The 21,036-nt window shown below is 41.0% G+C and overlaps 1 protein-coding gene and 1 pseudogene across 3 annotated transcripts in view; one reads left to right on the plus strand and one right to left on the minus strand.

The window, feature by feature from the left end:
* The window catches only part of RAD52 (RAD52 DNA repair protein), a 33,999-nt gene that overhangs the window by 6,108 nt on the left and 6,855 nt on the right, over positions 1–21,036 (minus strand). The window contains exons 2-7 of one of the 3 annotated variants that reach the window (XM_040462863.1): positions 11,289–11,390; positions 10,094–10,195; positions 9,416–9,509; positions 9,178–9,245; positions 5,678–5,796; positions 4,738–4,810 (exon numbers count right to left, since the gene is read on the minus strand). In XM_040462863.1, coding sequence (XP_040318797.1) covers positions 4,738–4,810; positions 5,678–5,796; positions 9,178–9,245; positions 9,416–9,509; positions 10,094–10,195; positions 11,289–11,372 — 540 coding nt within the window. In that variant the 5' untranslated portion in view covers positions 11,373–11,390. Of the gene's footprint in view, positions 1–4,737; positions 4,814–5,677; positions 5,797–9,177; positions 9,246–9,415; positions 9,510–10,093; positions 10,196–11,288; positions 11,391–21,036 lie in introns of all 3 variants that reach the window. The other 2 variants (XM_040462862.1, XM_040462864.1) reach the window with 2 other exon arrangements.
* LOC121022051 (60S ribosomal protein L23-like) lies at positions 12,575–13,036 on the plus strand (annotated as a pseudogene).

Consider the following 21,036-nt stretch of genomic DNA (forward strand, 5'->3'; position numbering starts at 1 on the left):
GGTTAAGCCTCCGACTTCGGCTCAGGTCACGATCTCACAGTTCCTGAGTTCAAGCCCCACGTCAGGCTCTGTGCTGACAGCTCAGAGCCTGCAGGCTGCTTTGGATTCTATGTACCCCCCTCTCTCTGCCCCTCCCTTGCCTGTGCTCTGTCTCTCTCTCAAAAATAAATAAACATTAAAAAAAAATTTTTTTTTTAATTCATTTAAAAACTAAGAGTAAAAAAGAAAGGGAGGATGTTAGCAGAATGGCAGACTCAGAAGCTCCACGGGCCCTTCCCCTAGAGACACTGAGTTACCAAGATACAAACTAGAATACCTTTCTGAGAACCCCGGTGACCAGCTAAGAAGCGACAGGCCTCAAGCCAGCATAAAACCAAGACAAGAATCCAGCAAAAGGGGTAGGAAAACTCCTGGCATTTTGCGTGGCCACTTGTGCCCCGCCCCTGCCCCTACCCAGCAGTGAGTAGCACAACCAGGAAGAAACCTCACGTACTGAGCTCTTCCTCTGGGATGGAAACAAAGGAGTAGACTGTGCATCCAATGTTGTGGCTTGTCTAGAGCTGCCCATGGCATTGCTTTCTGTCTCACCTGACTCAGCACAATGATGAGACCAGCAGCAGAGTTTGAAAGCCACTAAAAACAGAGATGAGCACAAGAACACCTTGGAGCTACAGTTATGCAGTGAGATGCCAGGAGAAAGAGATCATAAGAGGTTTGAGAGGTCCTAGAACCTCTAGGTGGGCCAACTGGTAAAGTTCTTGCCCTGCACAAAACCAGTACATAAAGACTGGGACTGGTGGTTGTTTTCTTAAATGCCACATCTCAACAAAAGATCATATGGCATTTAAAGAAACAGGGAAATGTGGACCAAAGTAACAAAATAAAACTCCAAAAACAGACTCTAAAAAAAATGCAATCTATAAACTGCCTAACAAAGAATTTAAAATAACTATCATAAATGCTCAATCAGCTAAAAGAGAACACAGACAGCTAATGAAATTAGGAAAATGATGCATGGATGAAATGAGAACATCAACAAAGAAAAACTATTAAATAGCAACTAACAAGTTCCAGAGCTGAAAAATATAGTAACAGCTGAAAAATTCACTGGAGGGATTCTATAGCACACTCGATCTGACAGAGGAAAGGATCAGCCCACAGGAAGACAGGTCATTTGAAATCATCTCAGAGAAGCAAACCAAAGGAAGAATGCAGAAATATGACCAAGCTTAAGGGGGCCTATAGGACACCTGTCACACTATATATTACAAGAATCTCAGAAGAAGAGAAAGAGAAAGGGGCAGAGAGATTATCTGAGGAAATAATGGGCCCAAAACTTCCAAAATCTGAGGAAAGAATATGTATACATTCAAGAAGCCCAAAGAGGCTAACTAAACTAAACCCAAAGAAGCTCACACCAAAACACATTATAATCAAACTGCCAAAAGTCAAAGACAACACACTAGTTACAAACTACCAGAAAGAGAAATTAAGAAAACAAACCTATTTACAATTGCATCAAAAAGAATAAAATACTTAGCAATAAATGAACCAAGGAAGTAAAAGACCCATACACTGAAAACTACAAGACGCTAATGAAGGAAACTGAAGAACAAATGGAAAGGTATTTCATGGTATGGATTGGAAGAATTAATATTGTTAAAATGCCTAAACAACCCAAAACAATCTACAGATTCGATGTAATACCTATCAAAATGCCAACGGCATTTTCCACAGAAATAGAACAAACAATCCTAACGTTTGTATGGAACCACAAAAGACCCCAAATAACCGAAGCAATATTGAGAACAAAGCTGGAGGCATCATGCTACCTGATTTCAAACTATATTACAAAGCTATAGTAACCAAAACAGTATTTTCATAAAGACACATAGATCAATGGAAAAGAAAGGAGAGCTCAGAAATAAACCCGTTTATATGATCAACAAATTTATGACAAAGATGCCAAGAATGTACAATGTCAAAAGGACAGTCTCTTCAATAAATGGTGTTGGAAAAATGGATAGCCCGTGCAAAGAATGAAACCAGACCACTATCTGACACAATATACAAATATACACAAAATGAAGTACAGACATGAGTGTAAGACCAGAAACCATGCAACTCCTAGAAAAAAACACAGGTGATAAGCTCCTTAACACTGGTTTTGGTGATGACTTTTTGAATGTGACACCAAAGCAGAGCCAACAAAAGAAAAAATAAACAGGCAGGACTACATCAAACTAAAATGCTTTTGTATAGCAACAGAAACTGTCAACATGAAAAGGTTACCTACTGCATGGGTGAAAATATTTGTAAATGATGGAACTGGAGGGTATTATGCTAAGCAAAATAAGTCAGTCAGAGAAAGACAGATACCATATGTTTTCACTCATATGTGGATCTTGAGAAACTTAACAGAAGACCATGGGGGAAGGGAAGGGTGAAAAATGTTACAAACAGAGAGGGAGGGAGGCAAACCATAAGAGACTCTTAATACAGAGAACAAACTGAGGGTTGATGGGGCGTAGGGGAGAGGGGAAAGTCGGTGATGGGCATTGAGGGCACTTGTTGGGAAGAGAACTGGGTGTTGTATGGAAGCCAATTTGACAACAAATTATATTTTTTTTAAAAATTTGTAAATGATATAATCAATAAGGAGTTAATATCCAAAATATGTAAAGAACTCAATAGCAAGAAAATAAACAATCCAATTAAAAAATGGGAACTGGATCTATATAGACATTTTTCCAAAGAAGACACGTAGATGGTCAACAGACACACGGAAAGATACTCAACATCACTCATGATCAGGGAAATGCAAATCAAAACCACAATGAGATATCACCTCACACCTGTCAGAGTGGCTATTATCAAAAAAATAAAAAGCGTTGGCAAGGATGTGGAGAAAGGTGAAACCTTGTGCACTAGTGGTGGGAATGAAAACTGGTGCAGCCACTGTGGAAAACAGTATGGAGGTTCCTCAAAAAATTAAAAATAGAACTACCATGTGATTCACCAAGTCCACTTCTGGATATTTATCCAAAGAAAACAAAAACACTAACTCAAAAACGTATCTGCTCCCCATGTTCATATGGAAATAACCTAAGTGTCCATCCACGGATGAACGGATAAAGAAAATGTAGTACACATGCAATGGAATATTACTCAGCCATAAAGAAGGAAACTTGCTATTTGCCACAACGTGGATGCACCTCAAGGGCATTATGCTAAGTGGAATGAGTCAGATAGAGAAAGACAAACATTGTATCTCACTTATATGCAGAATCTGCAGGAGAAAAAAAAAAAAGAGCTCATAGGTACAGAGAACAGATTGGTGGTTGCCAGGGATACAGTAGGTAACAGGCAAAATGGGTGAAGGGGGTCAAAAAGTACAAACCTCCAGTTATAAAAATACGTCATGGGAATGTAATGTACAGTATAGTGACTGTAGCTAATAATATTGTATTGTATATCTGAAAGTTGCTAAAAGAGTAAATCTTAAAAGTTATCAAAAAAAATGTGTAACTAGGTATGGTGATGGATGTTAATGAGACTTATTATGTCATTCATTTCATAACATATACAAATATCAAATTATTATGTTGTATACCTAAACTAAAATAATGTTATATGTCACTTATATCTCAATTTTTAAAAAGTCAAAGACAAAGAGAAATCTTGGAAGCAGCAAGAGAAAAATCATCAACAAATCAACAGGCCACAACATAGATGAAACGAGGACATTACGCTAAATGAAATAAGTCAGTCAAAAAAAACAAACAGCATGATTCCACTTACATGAGGCATCTAAAGTAGTCAAATTCATAGACAGTTAAGTGGAATGTGGTAACCAGGGGCTATGAGAAGGGGGAAAGGGGGGCTGTGTTTTGGGTATCGAGTTGCAGTACCTCAAGATTAAAAAGTTCTGGAAATCTGTTTCATCAGTGAACTGTACACTTACAAATGGCTAAAATGGTAAATTTTGTTATGTGTTTTTTACCACAATTTAAAAAAGAGAGGAAAAAAAAAACTTACGAGTGATATCCCTAACAAACACAGATGCAAAAGGCCTTAAGAAAATACAAGCCTAATAACGTGTAAAAGGATCTTAACAAGGGAAAGAGTGGAGTTTTGACAGATGCCAATTGACACATGCCTCTGTTAGGGTCTCCACCCCAAGAGCCCCTCGAGTACAAGACAGGGAATGCTCCCCGGGGCCTCAGAGAATGTCATGGGGAAGGCAGCCACTCCTCCAGGCACCAGGAATATTCCAGAACCCGACTCAGCCCAGGCCAAGAGTGACTACAGGGGATACACGATTTCCAGACCCCTCTCTCGCAAAGTCTCAGCTCGTGCGATAGGCAGAGACAGAAACAAGAGGATCTACACCTTAAATCCACTCCAGCTAAGGAAAAGCAAGAAGGTGGAAGAGGTGTGGTTCTCAGTGTTTATAAGAAATGGTGGTGCTGCAGGGTTCTCAGACCATTCCCGAACACAGCGCTCCATGTAGAAGAAACAACTAGCATACATTCTCTGGGCTTCAATGTCCTCATCTGTAAAACAAGGCCATTGGTTCCTGTTGCTCTGATATCAAACAAGTCAGAAATACACATTCCAGACCCTCTAAAGGGCTGAGTCTCCCCTTCTTCTCTCTCCATCCGCAGTCACCCATGACACAAGGGAATCAGTAATATCTTTACTGCAATGCATTCCATTCATCCATTTCTAACATACCTGGCGTGGAAGCTTATTTAGTGACCTCAGATAGTCTTTGTCCAGAATACAATTTCCAAGTGCATTCCCAAAACTTCTAAGAGTAAGGAAAAAAAAAGAGTGAAACAGGTTGAGAATTATTACATGGTAATATCAGAGAACACAGTTAGAATCTCTGTGCAAGTTGCTTCTCAACTGTGGCAGAGAAGGACCCTAATATACATCCAAAAATGTTTACTGAGCACCTGCCACATTCATGCACTGCTTTAGTTGTAGGTTCTCAGAATACAGCACCATCCCTGCCCTCAGCATGAGGCAAGGACTATGAAAAGACTCCTTAGCTACCTCCTGCCGTGGAGCACCAATTCCAGAGCAGAGATTTCTTCTGAGGACTGCTCCAATTCCCCAGCAACAGTGGGCTACACACACTTAGAGCACAATCCTCCCTGACAGAAGCTCTTCACTCAGGATGCCTGGTTATGTACCGCAAGTTTGTAGTGGATGTTCATTCATACATGTGTTTTTCTAGTGATTCAATTCACTTCAATTCTCAAAGGCCAAAAAAAAAAAAAAAAAAAAAAAGGCAAAATACCCTGTTCTATGTAACTAAGCTGTACATACACAATGAAAAACTGCTTAATGGGGAAGCTGTCTCGTACCCATGTGGAAAGGTCTCCGATCCATGACTGAGGCAGTGGGTGTGCAAAATCGAACACAGAACAGAGAAGATAGTATTCTACCATGTGTTCCCAAGAGGGGAGACTGACTAAGCATAAAGCAGCATGGGGGACACGCAGGAGAACAGGAAACGGGGCCAAGAGATACAGGGGAGAGGGAGACTCAGGTTATTTTGATTTTTGTACCACATGAACGTATTACATTCTAAACAAACTAAAACAAAACAAAACTGCTCTGAAACAAGAATCAAAATGAAGCAGGTCAGACTCTAGCTTTTGCTTACCTCAGCGCCCGCTTCAGCCCATCTGTCACCGCCTCCTTCCTTGCCTTCTCCAAAGACAAGGCTTTTGACTTGAGGCCCTCACTGACCCCATAGCCCACATCTTCATGATATGAGCCGTCCTGTGGGGGGAAGAGCCCAACATGAAGAGCTGCAGTCGTGTGTCCCTGTCACACAACTCTTTTTGCCCTGAACAGTGCCCACACTGGGCACATATTAACTCAGGAGCCTTGCTAAAGGGCACATGAATGGGCACCAAGAACTGTAAGAGAATTAATTTCCAGCACTATGTCCTTTATCTTATCTGCTGGGAAGTATGTGAGACAATTCTCCCTTCCCACCTCCTCTTTTACTTAAAAAGGCATACAGCTAACCCACCCTAAATCTCACTAGGGTGCATGACCCCAAGGTATAAAAACCTCTGGGACACTGAACAAAAAGAAAATGTGAAATATTATATTTAACGACTCTAATGATTGGATATTAAATCTTTTCACTAGTCAGGTGGTGTCCATTTCTGGCTTTCACCAAAAATGAAAGTAGACCTGATTGAGTTATTAGCTGATAGAGAACTAAATATAATTTTAGATGATAGCACTCTGTGATTTTTTTTTTAAAATTTTTAATGTTTATTTTTGAGAGAGAGAAACAGAGACAGAGACAATGCGTGAGCAGGGTAGGGGCAGAGAGAGAGGGAGACACAGAATTCAAAACAGGCTTCAGGCTCCAGCTGTCAGCACAGAGTCAGACACGGGGTTTGAACTCAGGAACAGTGAGATCATGACCTGAGCCAAAGTCAGACACTTAACTGACTGAGACACCCAGGTGCCCCCGCCCCACACTCTGTGATTTTTTATATAACTCAGAAAGTTAATTCAAAGAAATGAGTGACACTATAACAAAACTCTCCATTCCCAGTTTATTATGTGAATAAGGTTTTTCAGTACTATTTACTAAAAATAAGAAGTTAGAATAGAATTAATGTTGAATGGTCTGTCTAGGAAAAAATAATATTAAACTATGGACATATTTTAAAAATTTAATTTAATTTAAAAAATAAACTATGGATATATAAACTATCCAAAAAGAAAAAGCCTCATCCATCTCATTAAGAAATACATTTTCTTTTTTTTTTTTTTTTTTTAATTTTTTTTTTTTCCAACGTTTATTTATTTTTGGGACAGAGAGAGACAGAGCATGAACGGGCGAGGGGCAGAGAGAGAGGGAGACACAGAGTCGGAAACAGGCTCCAGGCTCTGAGCCATCAGCCCAGAGCCCGACGCGGGGCTTGAACTCACGGACCGCAAGATCGTGACCTGCCTGAAGTCGGACGCTTAACCGACTGCGCCACCCAGGCGCCCCAAGAAATACATTTTCCACAAAAATTTATTTTTATTAAGTATACAAATTTTAATGTAGTTATGTTGTCTCCCTCACAGACACAACTGACTAATCAATTGTGTGTTAATAATACCTATAATAGTAATTCAATCCAGATTTTGTATAATTTATTTTTTTTCTTAACATTTATTTATTTTTGAGAGGCAGAGCAAGACACAGCACAAGCAGAGGAGGGATAGAGAGAGGGAGACACAGAACCCAAAGAAGGCTTCAGGCTCTGAGCTGTCAGCACAGAGACTGACACAGGGCTCAAACCCACGAACTGTGAAATCATGACCTGAGCCAAAGTCAGACACTCAACCAACTGAGCCACCCAGGTGCCCCAAATTTTAAAAAATTTAAAGACCTAAGGTCACTGAAAATTTACTCAAAAAAATTACTTTTATATATACATACACACAGAGAGGAATTATACTAAGGTTATTAACAAGGTTCCAAACATATACATTCCAAACATTGTTTTATATATATTGATATATTATATTAGTATAAAGCCACTGGTGAAATAGAACAGGAGTTCAAGAAAAAACAATGTAAAATTTCTCATGATTAAAGAACACCTTGCTCATGTATTTTTTTAAATAGATGACAGTATTTAATCACCTATTATTGAAAATCCATTGGTATATTTAAAAATGATGCAACAAAAAACTATGGGAGGAACAGATAAAGGAGATTAAGAGTACAATTATCCTGATGAGCCATGAGAAATGTACAGAATTGTTGAATCACTATATTGCACACCTGGAACTAAAATATCCCAGTATGTTAACTATATGTGGATTAAAAAAAAAAGGAAGAAAAAGATACAACACATTTATTTTAGAAGAATCACTATATTGCACACCTGGAACTAAAATATCCCAGTATGTTAACTATATGTGGATAAAAAAAAAAAAAGGAAGAAAAAGATACATTTATTTTAGAATGTCAAATTTGGGGGCGCCTGGGTAGCTCAGTTGGTTAAGTGTCCAACTCGATTTAGGCTCCAGTCATGAACTCACAATTTGTGCTATCAAGCCCCGCATCAAGATCTGCACTGACAGAGCAGAGACTGCTTGGGGTTTTCTCTCTCTCCGCCCCTCCCCAACTCATGCACACACTCTCTCTCAAAAATAAATAAACATTAAAAAAAAAAAAGTCAAATTTTACAATATGCCAAGAAATATACCCTTGCAACTACAGCTTTCTCCCATTACCCAGAAGTAGAACATTCTTATGAAAGCTTTCATTTGCCAAAGTAGCATAAAGCAAAGAAGTACCATTAATTTGTATGGAAAATTTTTTGAGCATTCCCAGATCCAAAAACTAACCTCTTTTGTGGCACGTGGGTGGCTCAGTCAGTTAAGCATCCAACACCTGATTTCTGCTCAGGTCATGATCTCACAGTTTTGGGAGTTCAAGCCCAGCACTGGGCTCTGTGCTAACAGTGCAGAACCTGCTCAGGATTCTCCCAATCTCTCTGCCCCTCCCCTACTCGCGCAAGCATTCTCTCTCCCTCTCTCTCTCTCTCTCTCTCTGAAGACAAACAAACAAGTAAATAAATAAATAAATAAATAAATAATGGCCTCTATTAGGCTTCTCTGATACATCAGGACACATCCTGCTAATGGAGGCACAAAATAAATCAAAATAAAGCATATTTGCTCACAGATATAGTTCAAAGCTATAGGAGCTTGATGCTGAGGAGCTTGGCAGGGTCACTCTTGCTGCCAGGGTTCACTTTTTGTCATAAAAGTGAAAATCCTCTTTGGATTTCTTTCATTTAAGTGAAAACAGGTACCAGTGTAGGTCTTCCATAAACGCAAAGCGGCATAGCACAAACTTGAAAGGCAGAGGACCTGTATTCATACTTACGGTGAAAACTTTTAGGAGTAAACTTAAAATGTGCAAGAAAACAAGAGTTTTTCACAATTCATTTAGGGACACATGAGTAAGAATGTTTGGCTACCACCATCCCAAAGAACACTGGCTGAGCCACAGCTCTAGCGCCTAGCTCTCCAGCTTGGCTGTGCCACCGTCCAGAGAATTCTCTACCTGCTCATTCTCTCTCACCGCCCACCCGGTCCTCAGAGGCAGCAGGTCTATTCCATCACCCTCACCTTCAACTGGACTCTCACAAATGCACAGACTCCCACGTAGAACTTGCCATTGTTAAGGTCAACAAAATCTAGGAGTGGGAAAGAGAACCAGTTGAAGAGGATTCTGATCCCTGTGCCTCACCCACATTCCTCTGCTGGCAACCAAATATACCTACCCTACATCCTCACCCACAAAATACTCTCATCAGAAATTAGTGCCAAAGTAAGGGAAAGAAGTTGTCATTGCCAGGAAACATACCCACATTCTGCTGTGTGATAGAGTGTGCCCAGCCATTGTAACCAAACATCTCATTGGCCAGATTAATTACCCTGTGACCCTCGATGTAACATACCTGGAAAAAGAAATTAAACGGGGGGAGAAAAGGGGCTTGTTAAAATTCCTTGCCATACTTAAATGTGAATCAAAATTTACTTAATTTATTCCTTACCAGCTTTTTTGGCAAAACTGCCCTTAAACATTCCAGGGAAATTCTCAGTGACCTTATTTCAAAGATCTTCCAGAAGAAACCAGTTAGAACTAATATTTTGTCTGAGGGAAGGGACTAAACTCAGAGGGGCAAGATATCCACTCACCTATCAGTTTCCAAAACTCAGTTCCCAAAAATGTACAAGGCTCGGGTTGACATATATTATAGAAGACCAAAAATATACACAGAAGATACAATTAGAAGCAAAAGAAACAGTTTTAAAAGATGGTATAAAAACCCCAAGATGGCAGGTATGGAAGTCTCAAGACAAAACTTGGGTCACTTCAGATGACACTGAAGGCTGGAACCCATCCCCTCCCAAAGACACTCAGAAACACCTAGGACTAGAGACCTTCTGAATCCATGAGGACCCAGAGAGGGAGCTGGCGAGATCATCTGAGTAGCCAGCTATATGGGCACCCACTTCGTAAGCATATAAACTCTCCTACCCTCTGGCCGCCTCCAGCCATTCGGCTACTGATGTATTCTGGGCCCAGCCTTTGCCTCAGAGCTTTCTGGATGGCCTGATACTCTTCTGCTGTGTACTGACACTGCAATCCAGAAAGGAAAAATTAAATTGGCATTTCCTCCATTCCTTATGTCAGCAAGTCTCCAACTGTTTTGGTCTCCAGACCCTTTTACACTCTTAAAATGTACTGAGGATCCTAAGAGCTTTTGTTTATGTAGGTTATATCTATCCATATCGGGAATTAAAACTGAGAAACTCTTAAGGCACATCTTCCATCAGCCTCAAAGCAGCGTCATCACATGCTGTGTATTCCCTTGGAAGTCCCACTGTTCACTCGCTTACAAGAGAATGAGTGGAAAAGGCAAGTGGTATGTTAGTGTTATTATGGAAATCATTTCGACCCCATGGACTCTGAAAAGTCTTGTGGCCCCTCAGGGGTCACTGGACCACATTTTGAGAGCCAATGCCTTAGGTGTTACTACCATCCTTACAAAACTTTCTCAAGTAAACTTGAGAATTCATAAACTGAAATGTCCCACCTCGGGGTCTGTATATGACATTTATGCCCGCGATGGAGTAGGGGAAATCCACCATCCTCTCCAAAGTTTTATACCTCTCTCTAATTCAACATTTATTTTCCATTGTATACACAGATAATATACTACTACTTGTTTTGATTTTTGTCCCCTTGGCAGTTCTCCCCTTGCCCTATGTAAACAAAATAAATGCTCACAAACAGATCTCTGGTAAAGACAAAGATAGAATTTGAGGGGACAAACTAAGAATCTCTTTTATGTGCACAGCATATCTCCACAGAGAATATGACACCAGAAACTCTGGATGCCTCCAAAAAGGGAACAGGAGTGATGGGGAAGTAGTGAGACTTTTCATTCGCATATAGTCTACGTTCCATTTTGAATGTTATACCATATGAATATGGAGCCTATCCAAGAAAATAAACACAATGTAAATCTAATCTCCAGTACCATCAGTCTTTTGGTGCTAAAAGTCCAAAATGCCCTGAGAGTTCACCAGACTCCCAAATAATGCACCTAAAGGAAAAACCACTGATGATAAATAGCACCCACGTATATGACAGTGCTCTACAAGTTACTTTCTCATATCTTTTCACTTCACCTCATTCTTGCCAGGTATGAGAGAAAACACACAGTTACCTGTCCAAAGCATAACACAGAACTGCCACCAGCAGAAGGATGGCTGCCACGGCCTCCGAGAATCGCCTCCTCAGTCACGGACATGCTGATTCTGGGGGACTTCTACAGAAACAGAAGATTAAAAAAGATCTCAAAGAATGCTAAATGTAAAAGGCAAGAGCCTCTACTAAAACTCAGATGAAAGCATCCAGATGCAGTATCCTACAAATCACTTAATTTACTTGACACTTTTTTATAAGCACTGCCCCAGTCAAGGACTAAGTTCCTCAGTGCTATCATCCAATAGGCCACTGAGATCCTTTAGCGTCCACTTCTATCTTTCTGTTAAAATTTTTGCTGGAGTGGGGGTGCCTGCCTGGCTGCCTGGAACATGCTAGAGCATGCAACTTTTGATCTCAGAGTCATGATGTCAAGCCCCATGTGGAGAGTGTAGCCTACTTAAAAAATTTTTTTTCTTCTTACTAGGGTGATGGTGCTGCTAATAAAGGTGATTTTTAGGGGTGCCTGGGTGGCTCAGTGGGTTAAATATCTGACTTCAGGTCATGGTTTAATGGTTCATGAGTTAGAGCCCCATATCAGGCTCTGTGCTGGCACTGCAGAGCCTGCTTCAGATCTCTGTCTCCCCTCTCTCTGCCCCTCCCCCATTTGCACCATGCTCTTCTCTCTCTCTCAAAAATAAACATGAAAAAAAATTTTAAGTGAATTTTACAATTAGAATGTATTCTAATTGCAATATTTATAATGCAAAAAGCCAAAATTACAAAAAATCTCCAAAGGACAGGAAACACTCACCTGATTACTACCTAGTATATGAGCAACATGATCCTGGCTTCAGTGGGGTCAAAATAGAAATATAAGCCACAATAACTGAACTGCTTTCCAGGAACTAACAAGCTAGCTGGAAGCAGAAGACTAATAGATAGGAAAATTAAAGAGGAAGAGAAGGCAGTACAGACGACCCTAACATTCAGGAAAAGTACAGCGTTAGACCAGTCAGCATCACCTGGGAACTTATTAGAAGTGCAAATCCTCAGGCCCTACCCTAGACCTACTGGATCAGAAACTAGAGATGAGGCCCAGGAGTCTGTACTTGCCCACTGAGGGATTCGGATACACACTCTAGTTTGAGAGCCAATGCATTAGACTGAGATTGGCAAATGTTTATAGTCCACTAAAAAACAGAATGACCCTCAGAAGGATCCTCTACCTAATTACCCCACACCTGTCTCAAATCAAACGGATTCAGAGTTAGGCCTCAGCCTTTCTGTCCCCTTCTGGCATTCCAGATGTGGAAGTGAGGATGTGGTGAGTCCTCCGATGTGAAATTCCGGATTTCCCTGGGTCTTCCAGTAGGAGCCATGATCCACTATGCTGACCACACAGGAGCCCAGAGTCTGTATGTCATCTCTGTAAAGGGGATAAGGCACTAAATACACGTCCTGCTGCTGGCGTGGGTGACATGGGGATGGCCACAGTGAAGAAAGGCAAACCAGAGCCCAGAAAGAAAGTACATCCAGCAGTGATAACTGGATAATGAAAGTCTTACCGGAGAAAAGATGGTGTGTTTTTCTATTTTGAAGGTAACACAGGGGTCACTGAAAACAATAAAGGTGAAATGACAGATTCTGCTATCATGGAACCAGTTGCAAAGGGGTGTACAGACCGGTACCCCAGGACTGCATCCAATGCTGGTGCTATTGCATGATCCTTTAGTGTATTTGTTAAAAAAAAATTAAGAATTATTTGCTCCTGATGTTTGCCTTCCTGTTCTTTTCTGCATGTCATTCTTCTTGGCACCACCTAGCCCTGGCCTACTATTATAGAATACAGTTACTAGTGCAAACTTGCTGTGGGCACGTGCAAAATAAACAGTACTTGGCAAAAAAAAAAAAAAAAAAAAAAAAAAAAAAAAGGCTTGTGCCTCAGCAAACTTACGTGTTGTAGTCTCCAGGTTATTTGCTGACAGTAAAACTACAAATCTAGGAATATCAAGTAGTAGGACTCTCCATACAGCATTACAATACAATATTTAAGGGCTCAAGTTCTGTCAGCTTCTGCTTCTATCACCCACTGGCTGCTTGACCAAGGGGAAAATCACATAATCTCTCTAAATGATGTTTTCTCATCTAGAAAATGGCCATAATAATACTATCACTTCCTAAGGGTTCTGTCGAGATTAACATGATGCTGCATGAAAACTGCATTAGAATAGTGCCACATGAAGTACTAAATAAATGTTGGCTACGGCTAGGTGCATGTCAATTTTCATATATACAGGATGATGAAAATGCAAAAAACTATTTAAATGATCATAAAACCAGGGTGCCTGGGTGGCTCAGTCAGTTAGGCGTCATGATCTCATGACTTGTGAGTTTGAGCCCCACGCCGGGCTCTGTGCTGACAGCTCAGAGCCTGGAGCCTGTTTCAGATTCTGTGCCTTCCTCTCTCTCTACCCCTCCCCCACTCACACTCTATCTCTGTCTCAAAAATAAACAAAGATTGGGGTGCCTGGGTGGCTCAGGTCATGATCTTGCAGTTAGTGGGTTCAAGCCCTGCATCAGGCTCTCTGCTGTCAGCACAGAGCCTGCTTCAGATCCTCTGTTCCCCTCTGTCTCTGCCCCTCTCCTGCTTGTGCTTTCTCTCCTTCCCTCTCAAAAATAAATAAACTTTAAAAAATAAACATCAAAAAAATTTTTACATAAATGATCATAAAACATTACATTCCAGCTAAGAATGAGATATTTATAACTTGGCACTAAAAAAGGAATAGCCTAACTAGATTAGTCAATAATATCTAAATTGCTATAACACAATCACTATATTGGACACCTGAAACTAATTATTACACCTTATGTTAACTAACTAGAATTAAAAACAAAAACTTAACACTTCACACACACTGGTATGGCTACAATAAAAAAGACAGTGAATAATCAAGGTTAGCAAGGATGTGAAGAAATTAGCGCACACACACACACACACACACACACACACACACACACATATACACACACACAATCTGTTAAAACAGGTGATGTGCTGTGGGAGCGGATGTGGGCTAAATGGGTAAGGGGTATTAAGGAATCTACTCCTGAAATCATTGCTTCACTATATACTAACTAATTTGGATGTAAATTTAAAAAAATAAAAAATAAAGTTAAAAAGAAAAGAATAAAACTTAAAAAAACAAAACAAAACAGGTGTGTGCCTGGCTGGCTCAGCTGGTAGAGCACATGACTCTTGATCTCAAGGTCTTGAGTCCAAGCCTCAGTTTGGGGGTAGAGTTTACCTTTAAAAAAAGAGCAGAGGCCTTTGGGTGGTTCAGTAGGTTGAGCATCCAACTCTTGCTTTTGGCTTGGGTCATGGTCCCAGGGTTGTGGGATCAAGCCCCACATCAGGCTCCAAGCTGAGCATGTACCCTGCTTAGGATTTTTCCTCTCTCCCTCTCTCTCTCTCTCCCTCTCCCTCCCTCCCTCCTGTCTGCCCCTTTCCTCCACCTGAGTCCTCTCTTTCTCTAAAAAATAAATAGGGGTTGCCTGGGTGGCTCAGTTGGTTGAGAGTCCGACTTCGGGGACTTCGAGGTCATGATCTCGCAGTCTGTGAGTTCAAGCCCCATGTTCTGTGCTGACAGTTCAGAGCCTGGAGCCTGCTTTGGATTCTAGGTCTCCCCCTCTCTCTGCTCCTCCCCCTGCTCATGCTCTCTCTCTCTCTCTCTCTCTCTCTCTCTCTCTCTCAAAAATAAACAAACGTTAAGAAAAAAATTTTAATAAAAAAATAAAAAGACCAAAACTCAAAATTGTTACAGCAGGAAATAGTGAAATGAAGATCTTATTTAGAATGTAATTGTAAATGGCAGAAAAGAGTTAAAAGAATGAAATGGATCTGTCTCCAAGGGGTGGAGAACAGTGGAGCAGGGATCTTCTTTTTCAAAATAAAACTTTTAGGGGTGCGTAGATGGCTCAGTCGTTTAAGCATTCAACTCTTGGCTCAGGTCATCATCTCACAGTTTTTGAGTTCGAGCTCTGAGTAGGGCTCTGTGCTGACAGCACACTCTGCTTGCTGTCTGCTTGGGATTCTCTCTCTCCCTCTCTCTCTAACCCTCCTGATTGCTCTCTCTCTCTCCCAAAATAAATAAACTTAAAAAATTTAAATAAAACTTTTAGCACTATTTCATTTTCCATATATGTACATGTATTATTTTAATAAAAACAGAAATTAAAAATTAAATATCTACTATATAAAGCAGAGGTTGGGGGGCACCTGGGTGGTTGAGCGACCAACTTCAGCTTAGGTCACGATCTCATGGTTCATAGATTCGAGCCCTGCATCAGGCTGTGTGGACAGCTAGGAGCCTGGAGCCTGCTTCAGATTCTGTGTCTCCAGCTCTCTCTGCCCCTCCCCTACTCACACTCTCTCTCTCTCTCTCTCAAAAATAAATATTAAAAAAAAAAATTTTTTTTAAAACAGAGGTCAGCAAACTTTTTCTGTAAAGTGCTAGAGAGTAATTATTTTAGGACTTGCAGGCTATGTAGTCTGTCATGACTACACAACCCTGGCATTTTAGTGTGAAAGCAGCCATAGATAATATGTAAACAAATGGGCATGGTTGTGTCCCAATAAGACTTTATTACAAAAAGAGGTGTAAGATTTGGTCCACAGGCCATAGTGTGCCATACTTGCTATAAATAATGCTTTGAACGTTAAAGTCAGATGTGGTTCAACACCCAGTTCCACTCAGTAAGTTACTTACATTGAGCAATTGCTCAAACTCTCTGTGCCCAAATTTCCACATCTGTAAAGGGGAATATTCATAAGAGCAACCTCATAAATTTATCATATGATAATGATATGATTAATAATTATATCCAACAAAAATCATTAGATACTAAAAAGTTGTTGGGGGATGTTCACAGCGTCTCAAATGAACACCTGTCGACTTATTTGTTAAAAACAAAGGGCTATATATTGGGAAGGTACCTAATGCTACAGAATTGCACTTAAAAATGGTTAAAAGGAGGGTTGCCTGGGTGGCTTAGTGGGTTAAGCGTCCAACTTCACCTCAGGTCATGACCTCACAGTCTGTGAGTTCCAGCCCCACATCCGGCTCTGTGCTGACAGCTCAGAGTCTGGAGCTACTCAAATTCTGTGTGTGTGTGTGTGTGTCTCTCTCTCTCTGCCCCTCCCCCACTTGCATGCTGTCTCTCTCTCAAAAATAAACATTAAAAACATTTATTTTTAATGGTTAAAATGATAAATTCTATGTTATATATATTTTGCCACAATAAAAAAAAAAAAAAAGAGGGAGGGGCGCCTAGGTGGTTCAGTTGGTTAAGTGTGCAACTCTTGATTTCAGCCCAGGTCATGATCTCACAATTGTGGGATCCAGTCCTGAGTCAAGCTCTGAGCTGACAGTGTGGAGCCTGCTTAGGATTCTCTCTCCCTCACTCTCTGCCCCTGCCCCACTTGTGCATGTGCACTCGTGTTCTCTCTCAAAATAAATGAACATTTTTTTAAAAAGAAGGGAGAGTTGGGGCGCCTGGGTGGCGCAGTCGGTTAAGCGTCCGACTTCAGCCAGGTCACGATCTCGCGGTCCGTGAGTTCGAGCCCCGCCGTCAGGCTCTGGGCTGATGGCTCAGAGCCTGGAGCCTGTTTCCGATTCTGTGTCTCCCTCTCTCTCTGCCCCTCCCCCGTTCATGCTCTGTCTCTCTCTGTCCCAAGAATAAATAAACGTTGAAAAAAAAAAAAAATTTAAAAAAAGAAGGGAGAGTAATTTAACATAATAAAGGTTCATATATCCTTCATGCAAAATGTAAGAGTCTGGTGGCCCTGGCCATACTGTTGCTGTGTCATCTAGCACACGTGACCTCCAAGGTCATCACTGCAGGGGTAGAAAGAATTGGAAAAGTCACACTGGTTCATAGCTGCCTTAGGCCAGAAGTGATATGGATCACTTCTGGTCACAGTTCACTGGACAGCTCTTGTCACAAGGCTCCAACTTAATTGCAGTAGAGGCTAGGAAATTTAAGGCATTTGAATATTCGGTGACTACTGTCTCTTCCACATCCATGGGGGGCCCCCCCACCCCACTCCAATATGAACCCCTAGAAGGCAGGAGGTTCTTCTTGATTCTTCTTGGCACCCCAATGACTAGCATGGAACCTTGCTCATGCAGGGCTAGGAAGGGAGGGTTTGGTGAGTGATTAAATCAGTGACTGGCTAGATGAATGAATGAATGAAATACATAATGTAGGATACGCAGACAAAGCATATTTTTTAATTCTTTACAAACTAACTTTATAAGGCAAAAGTTACACTTCTCACACTTAAAAAGCAACTTGATACTTTTCTAAACAATATCTTAAAAGATTCAACCTCTTATGACAGAAAAGGACAACTTTGTCCCTGCCCATAAAGTAAAACATGGAATCATTTTTCCTACATTTTTTCCAGTTACTTCTTCGGGGGGGGGGGCGCGACAACTTACCTTTCCTAAAACTGTCCACAACCATTTTCCCATTATAAAATTAAACTATCTTTATTGTAGAAACATCTATTAAAAAATAAGGAAGTAAAATTTGGCTGGATCCCCACCAACAGATGACTTTTTTTTATATGTGATTGAGTGTGTATTATGTTTAAATTTTTTTTTAATGTTTATTTATTTTTGAGAGAGAGACAGAGCATGAGGAGATGGAGAGAGAGGGAGACACAGTATTTGAAGCAGGCTCCAGGATCTAAGCTATCAGCACAGAGCCCAATGCAGGGCTCGAACCCATGAACCTGAGATCATGACCTGAGCCAAAGTCGGATGTTTAACTGACTGAGCCACCCAGGCGCCCCTTACAGTTATTTATTTATTTTGAGAGAGAGGGAGAGGGAGAGAGCGTGAATCCCAAGCAGGCTTCATGCTGACAGTGCGGAGCCCAATGAGGGGCGCAAACTCATAAACCATGAGATCGTGACCCAAGCCGAAACCAAGAGTCAGATGCTTAACCAATGGAGTCACACAGCTGCCCCAAGTTTATATGTATGTTTAATGTGTATATGTGTATGTGCATATTTGTTAAACAAAAGGAGAATCAAATCTGGGAAGCATATCTTATCCTGCACCTCAAATCTTCTCGGCCTTGTCTGTCTCTGAGGCCTTTGATCAGTTTTTCCACCCTGGTTGTCATTAGGTGGAACAAATGGGCATGAGTTTTAAATGAATGCACATAGGTACAACCACTGGTCCCTTACTTCCTGCTCATGGTAATGCCTCTCACTCCCACCCCTGGCCTCCCTCTTGCCTTTGAGGTGTGAGAACCTGTGGGGTCCACCTGATGTCCATACATGTACAACCTGTAAGTTTCAGGGAGTTAATATACCAGGGGCAAACCTTTTACCAATAAGATGCAGACGCTGAGGGAGAAATTCTTCTTCCTTCGGGTGTATTGTCCTGGGACACAGTACTTCAGACATCCTCCTGAGAGACAGCTTTAGGAAATCAGTCAGTTGTACCTTGTTACCAAGCGGTAGCCAGCTTGGACATGTACTCTTGAACCGACTTAATCTCCTCTCCTCAATTCCCCTTTCCTTACTTCTGCTTCCTGAAAAAATAACAGCCCATAAGCTTTTGCCTCAAGCTCTAGGTTCTGGGATACCCAGATATAGAGATACCATGGATGCTCTGCTAATTATCCCTTCAGCTCTTACCACAGTAGTGCACCCTGCCCTAACTTCCAAATGCCAACATTTGTATCTCTTTACCTGAAGGCCTTTTTTGGCATCCAGGGCCCATTTTTGTACCTGTTCATGCTAAGCTAGAAGTGTCAGAGAAATGATGCCCCTGGGAGCAGCCCTCTAACAGTGACTGACTAGAGCTGGTGTTTAAGGACCCTAGATTTCTTACCCCCTTTGTGGGATAACACTGAGCTGTGAGTTCTACATTGGCTCAAGTTCCCCAGTCAAATTAGGTTTGGTTGCCCACTGGTGGTGACTGGCTTGACCATGCATGCTCCGTGGACTGCCTTTTCTTTCCCATCTCACTTCCCTCTGCTCTACCAGTACATCCTGGGCTCTACTCTCAGACAAGCTGGCGAAAAATGTAGGGAGAGCAAAAGATACCTTTACAATGGAAAAACCTGGCAGATGCTTCCTTAATCAGGTAATCAAACATAATGTCACCAGTAATAATCACATCATAAGCTTCCTGATGGATACACTGAAAAGGTCACATCACTTAGAAAGTATTTCTACCAATGTAATCATGACTTTAACCAAGAGGAAATAATCAGACAAGTTTAAATCTACAAGGCTTGGACTCAAACTATGTCAATGTCAATGTCTCAAAAAACCAAAACAAAGCAAAACAAAGAGGCTACTGAATGCCTCTAGATTAAGAGACTAAAGACACACAATGTCTTTGTGCAACTTATTCTCAAGTCATTCAACTAGTAAAACATCATTCAACGAATAAAATGTGTGTGTGTGTGCATGTGCAAAGAGAATGAGAGGAAGATAAATCGAAGTAACAAATTTATGAATCCAGGTGAAGGATATGCAGGCCTCCCTTGTATAACTTTTCTGAAGGTTTCAAATGTTTCAAAACAAAATGTTAGGAAAGACTTCCTGCATAGACAAGGTTATGGCAGCTACATAAATCCAAATATCCCAATACATCCAATGCAGATCAAAAAAGAGGAACAAATAAAACCACAAATATCCTGTATCTTCTAATATAATTAGAAGACTGAAGCTTCCTTTTCAAATCAGGGCCCCAGCAGAATGGCTCCTGCAAATAAGGGCGTTGAGAAGAAGGACCATTCTCCCATCATTCTGCCATCAACGAGGTAGTGACCAGAGAATATACCATCAACATTCACAAGCATGGATGGACTGGGTTACAGGAAGTGTGCCCCTCAGGCACTCAAAGAGATCTGGAAATTTGCCATGAAGGAGATGGGAACTCCAGAAATGCATGTTGACATGAGGCTCAACAAAGCTGTCTGGGCCAAAGGAGTAAGTAACGTTCTAAACTGTATCCATATGCAGTTGTCCAGATAATGTTAATGAGGATGAAGATTCACCAAACAAGCTCTATATGTTGGTGACCTATGTACCTGTCACCACTTTCAAAAATCTACAGTTAATGTGAATGACAACTAATCGTTGATTGCCAAATAAAGGTATGCTGCAAAAAAGAAAGAAGAGGAGAAGGAAAAAGAAAAGAAGAAAACTGAAAATACTACAAGCTTCAAAATGCCAGCAATTTCTGGTGGAGATATTTCTCAAATGTTCATCACAACCCTTCAAGGAAAGTAAGGTGAGATGTAGGTGGGAAGAGAAGTGCATACAAGAAAGAGGAGGATGGAGAGCATAAGATGGAACTAAAATTGCTCCCCAGAAAAGAAAACCCACTTTTAGTATGAAGATACTAACAAAGAGTTTCGGTAGGTCAGAGCAGTCCAGAAATAAAAGGTACACACAACTCAAGGAGGCAGTCTTGGAAAGCCAGTGTTTCTGGAGAGAAGAGGGCAAAAAGGAATGAGAAGTGCCCTTGAAACTGTGCCGTAAAGGGCAAATGACAGATCCTGTAAGATAAGAGAATATTTAAAAGTCAGGGGACATATAATCATGCCTCCCAAAAAGCCTTCTAATAAAGAAACCATACTCACTACACTTACAAAAGAATAGAAACTGGGGCACCTGGGTGGCTCAGTCGGTTAAGCGACCGACTTCAGCTCAGATCATGATCTCACAGTCTGTG

The sequence above is a fragment of the Herpailurus yagouaroundi genome, unplaced genomic scaffold (assembly GCF_014898765.1).
Source record: "Herpailurus yagouaroundi ecotype Mexico unplaced genomic scaffold, PumYag 355, whole genome shotgun sequence".
In the NCBI taxonomy this organism is placed as follows: domain Eukaryota; kingdom Metazoa; phylum Chordata; class Mammalia; order Carnivora; family Felidae; genus Herpailurus; species Herpailurus yagouaroundi.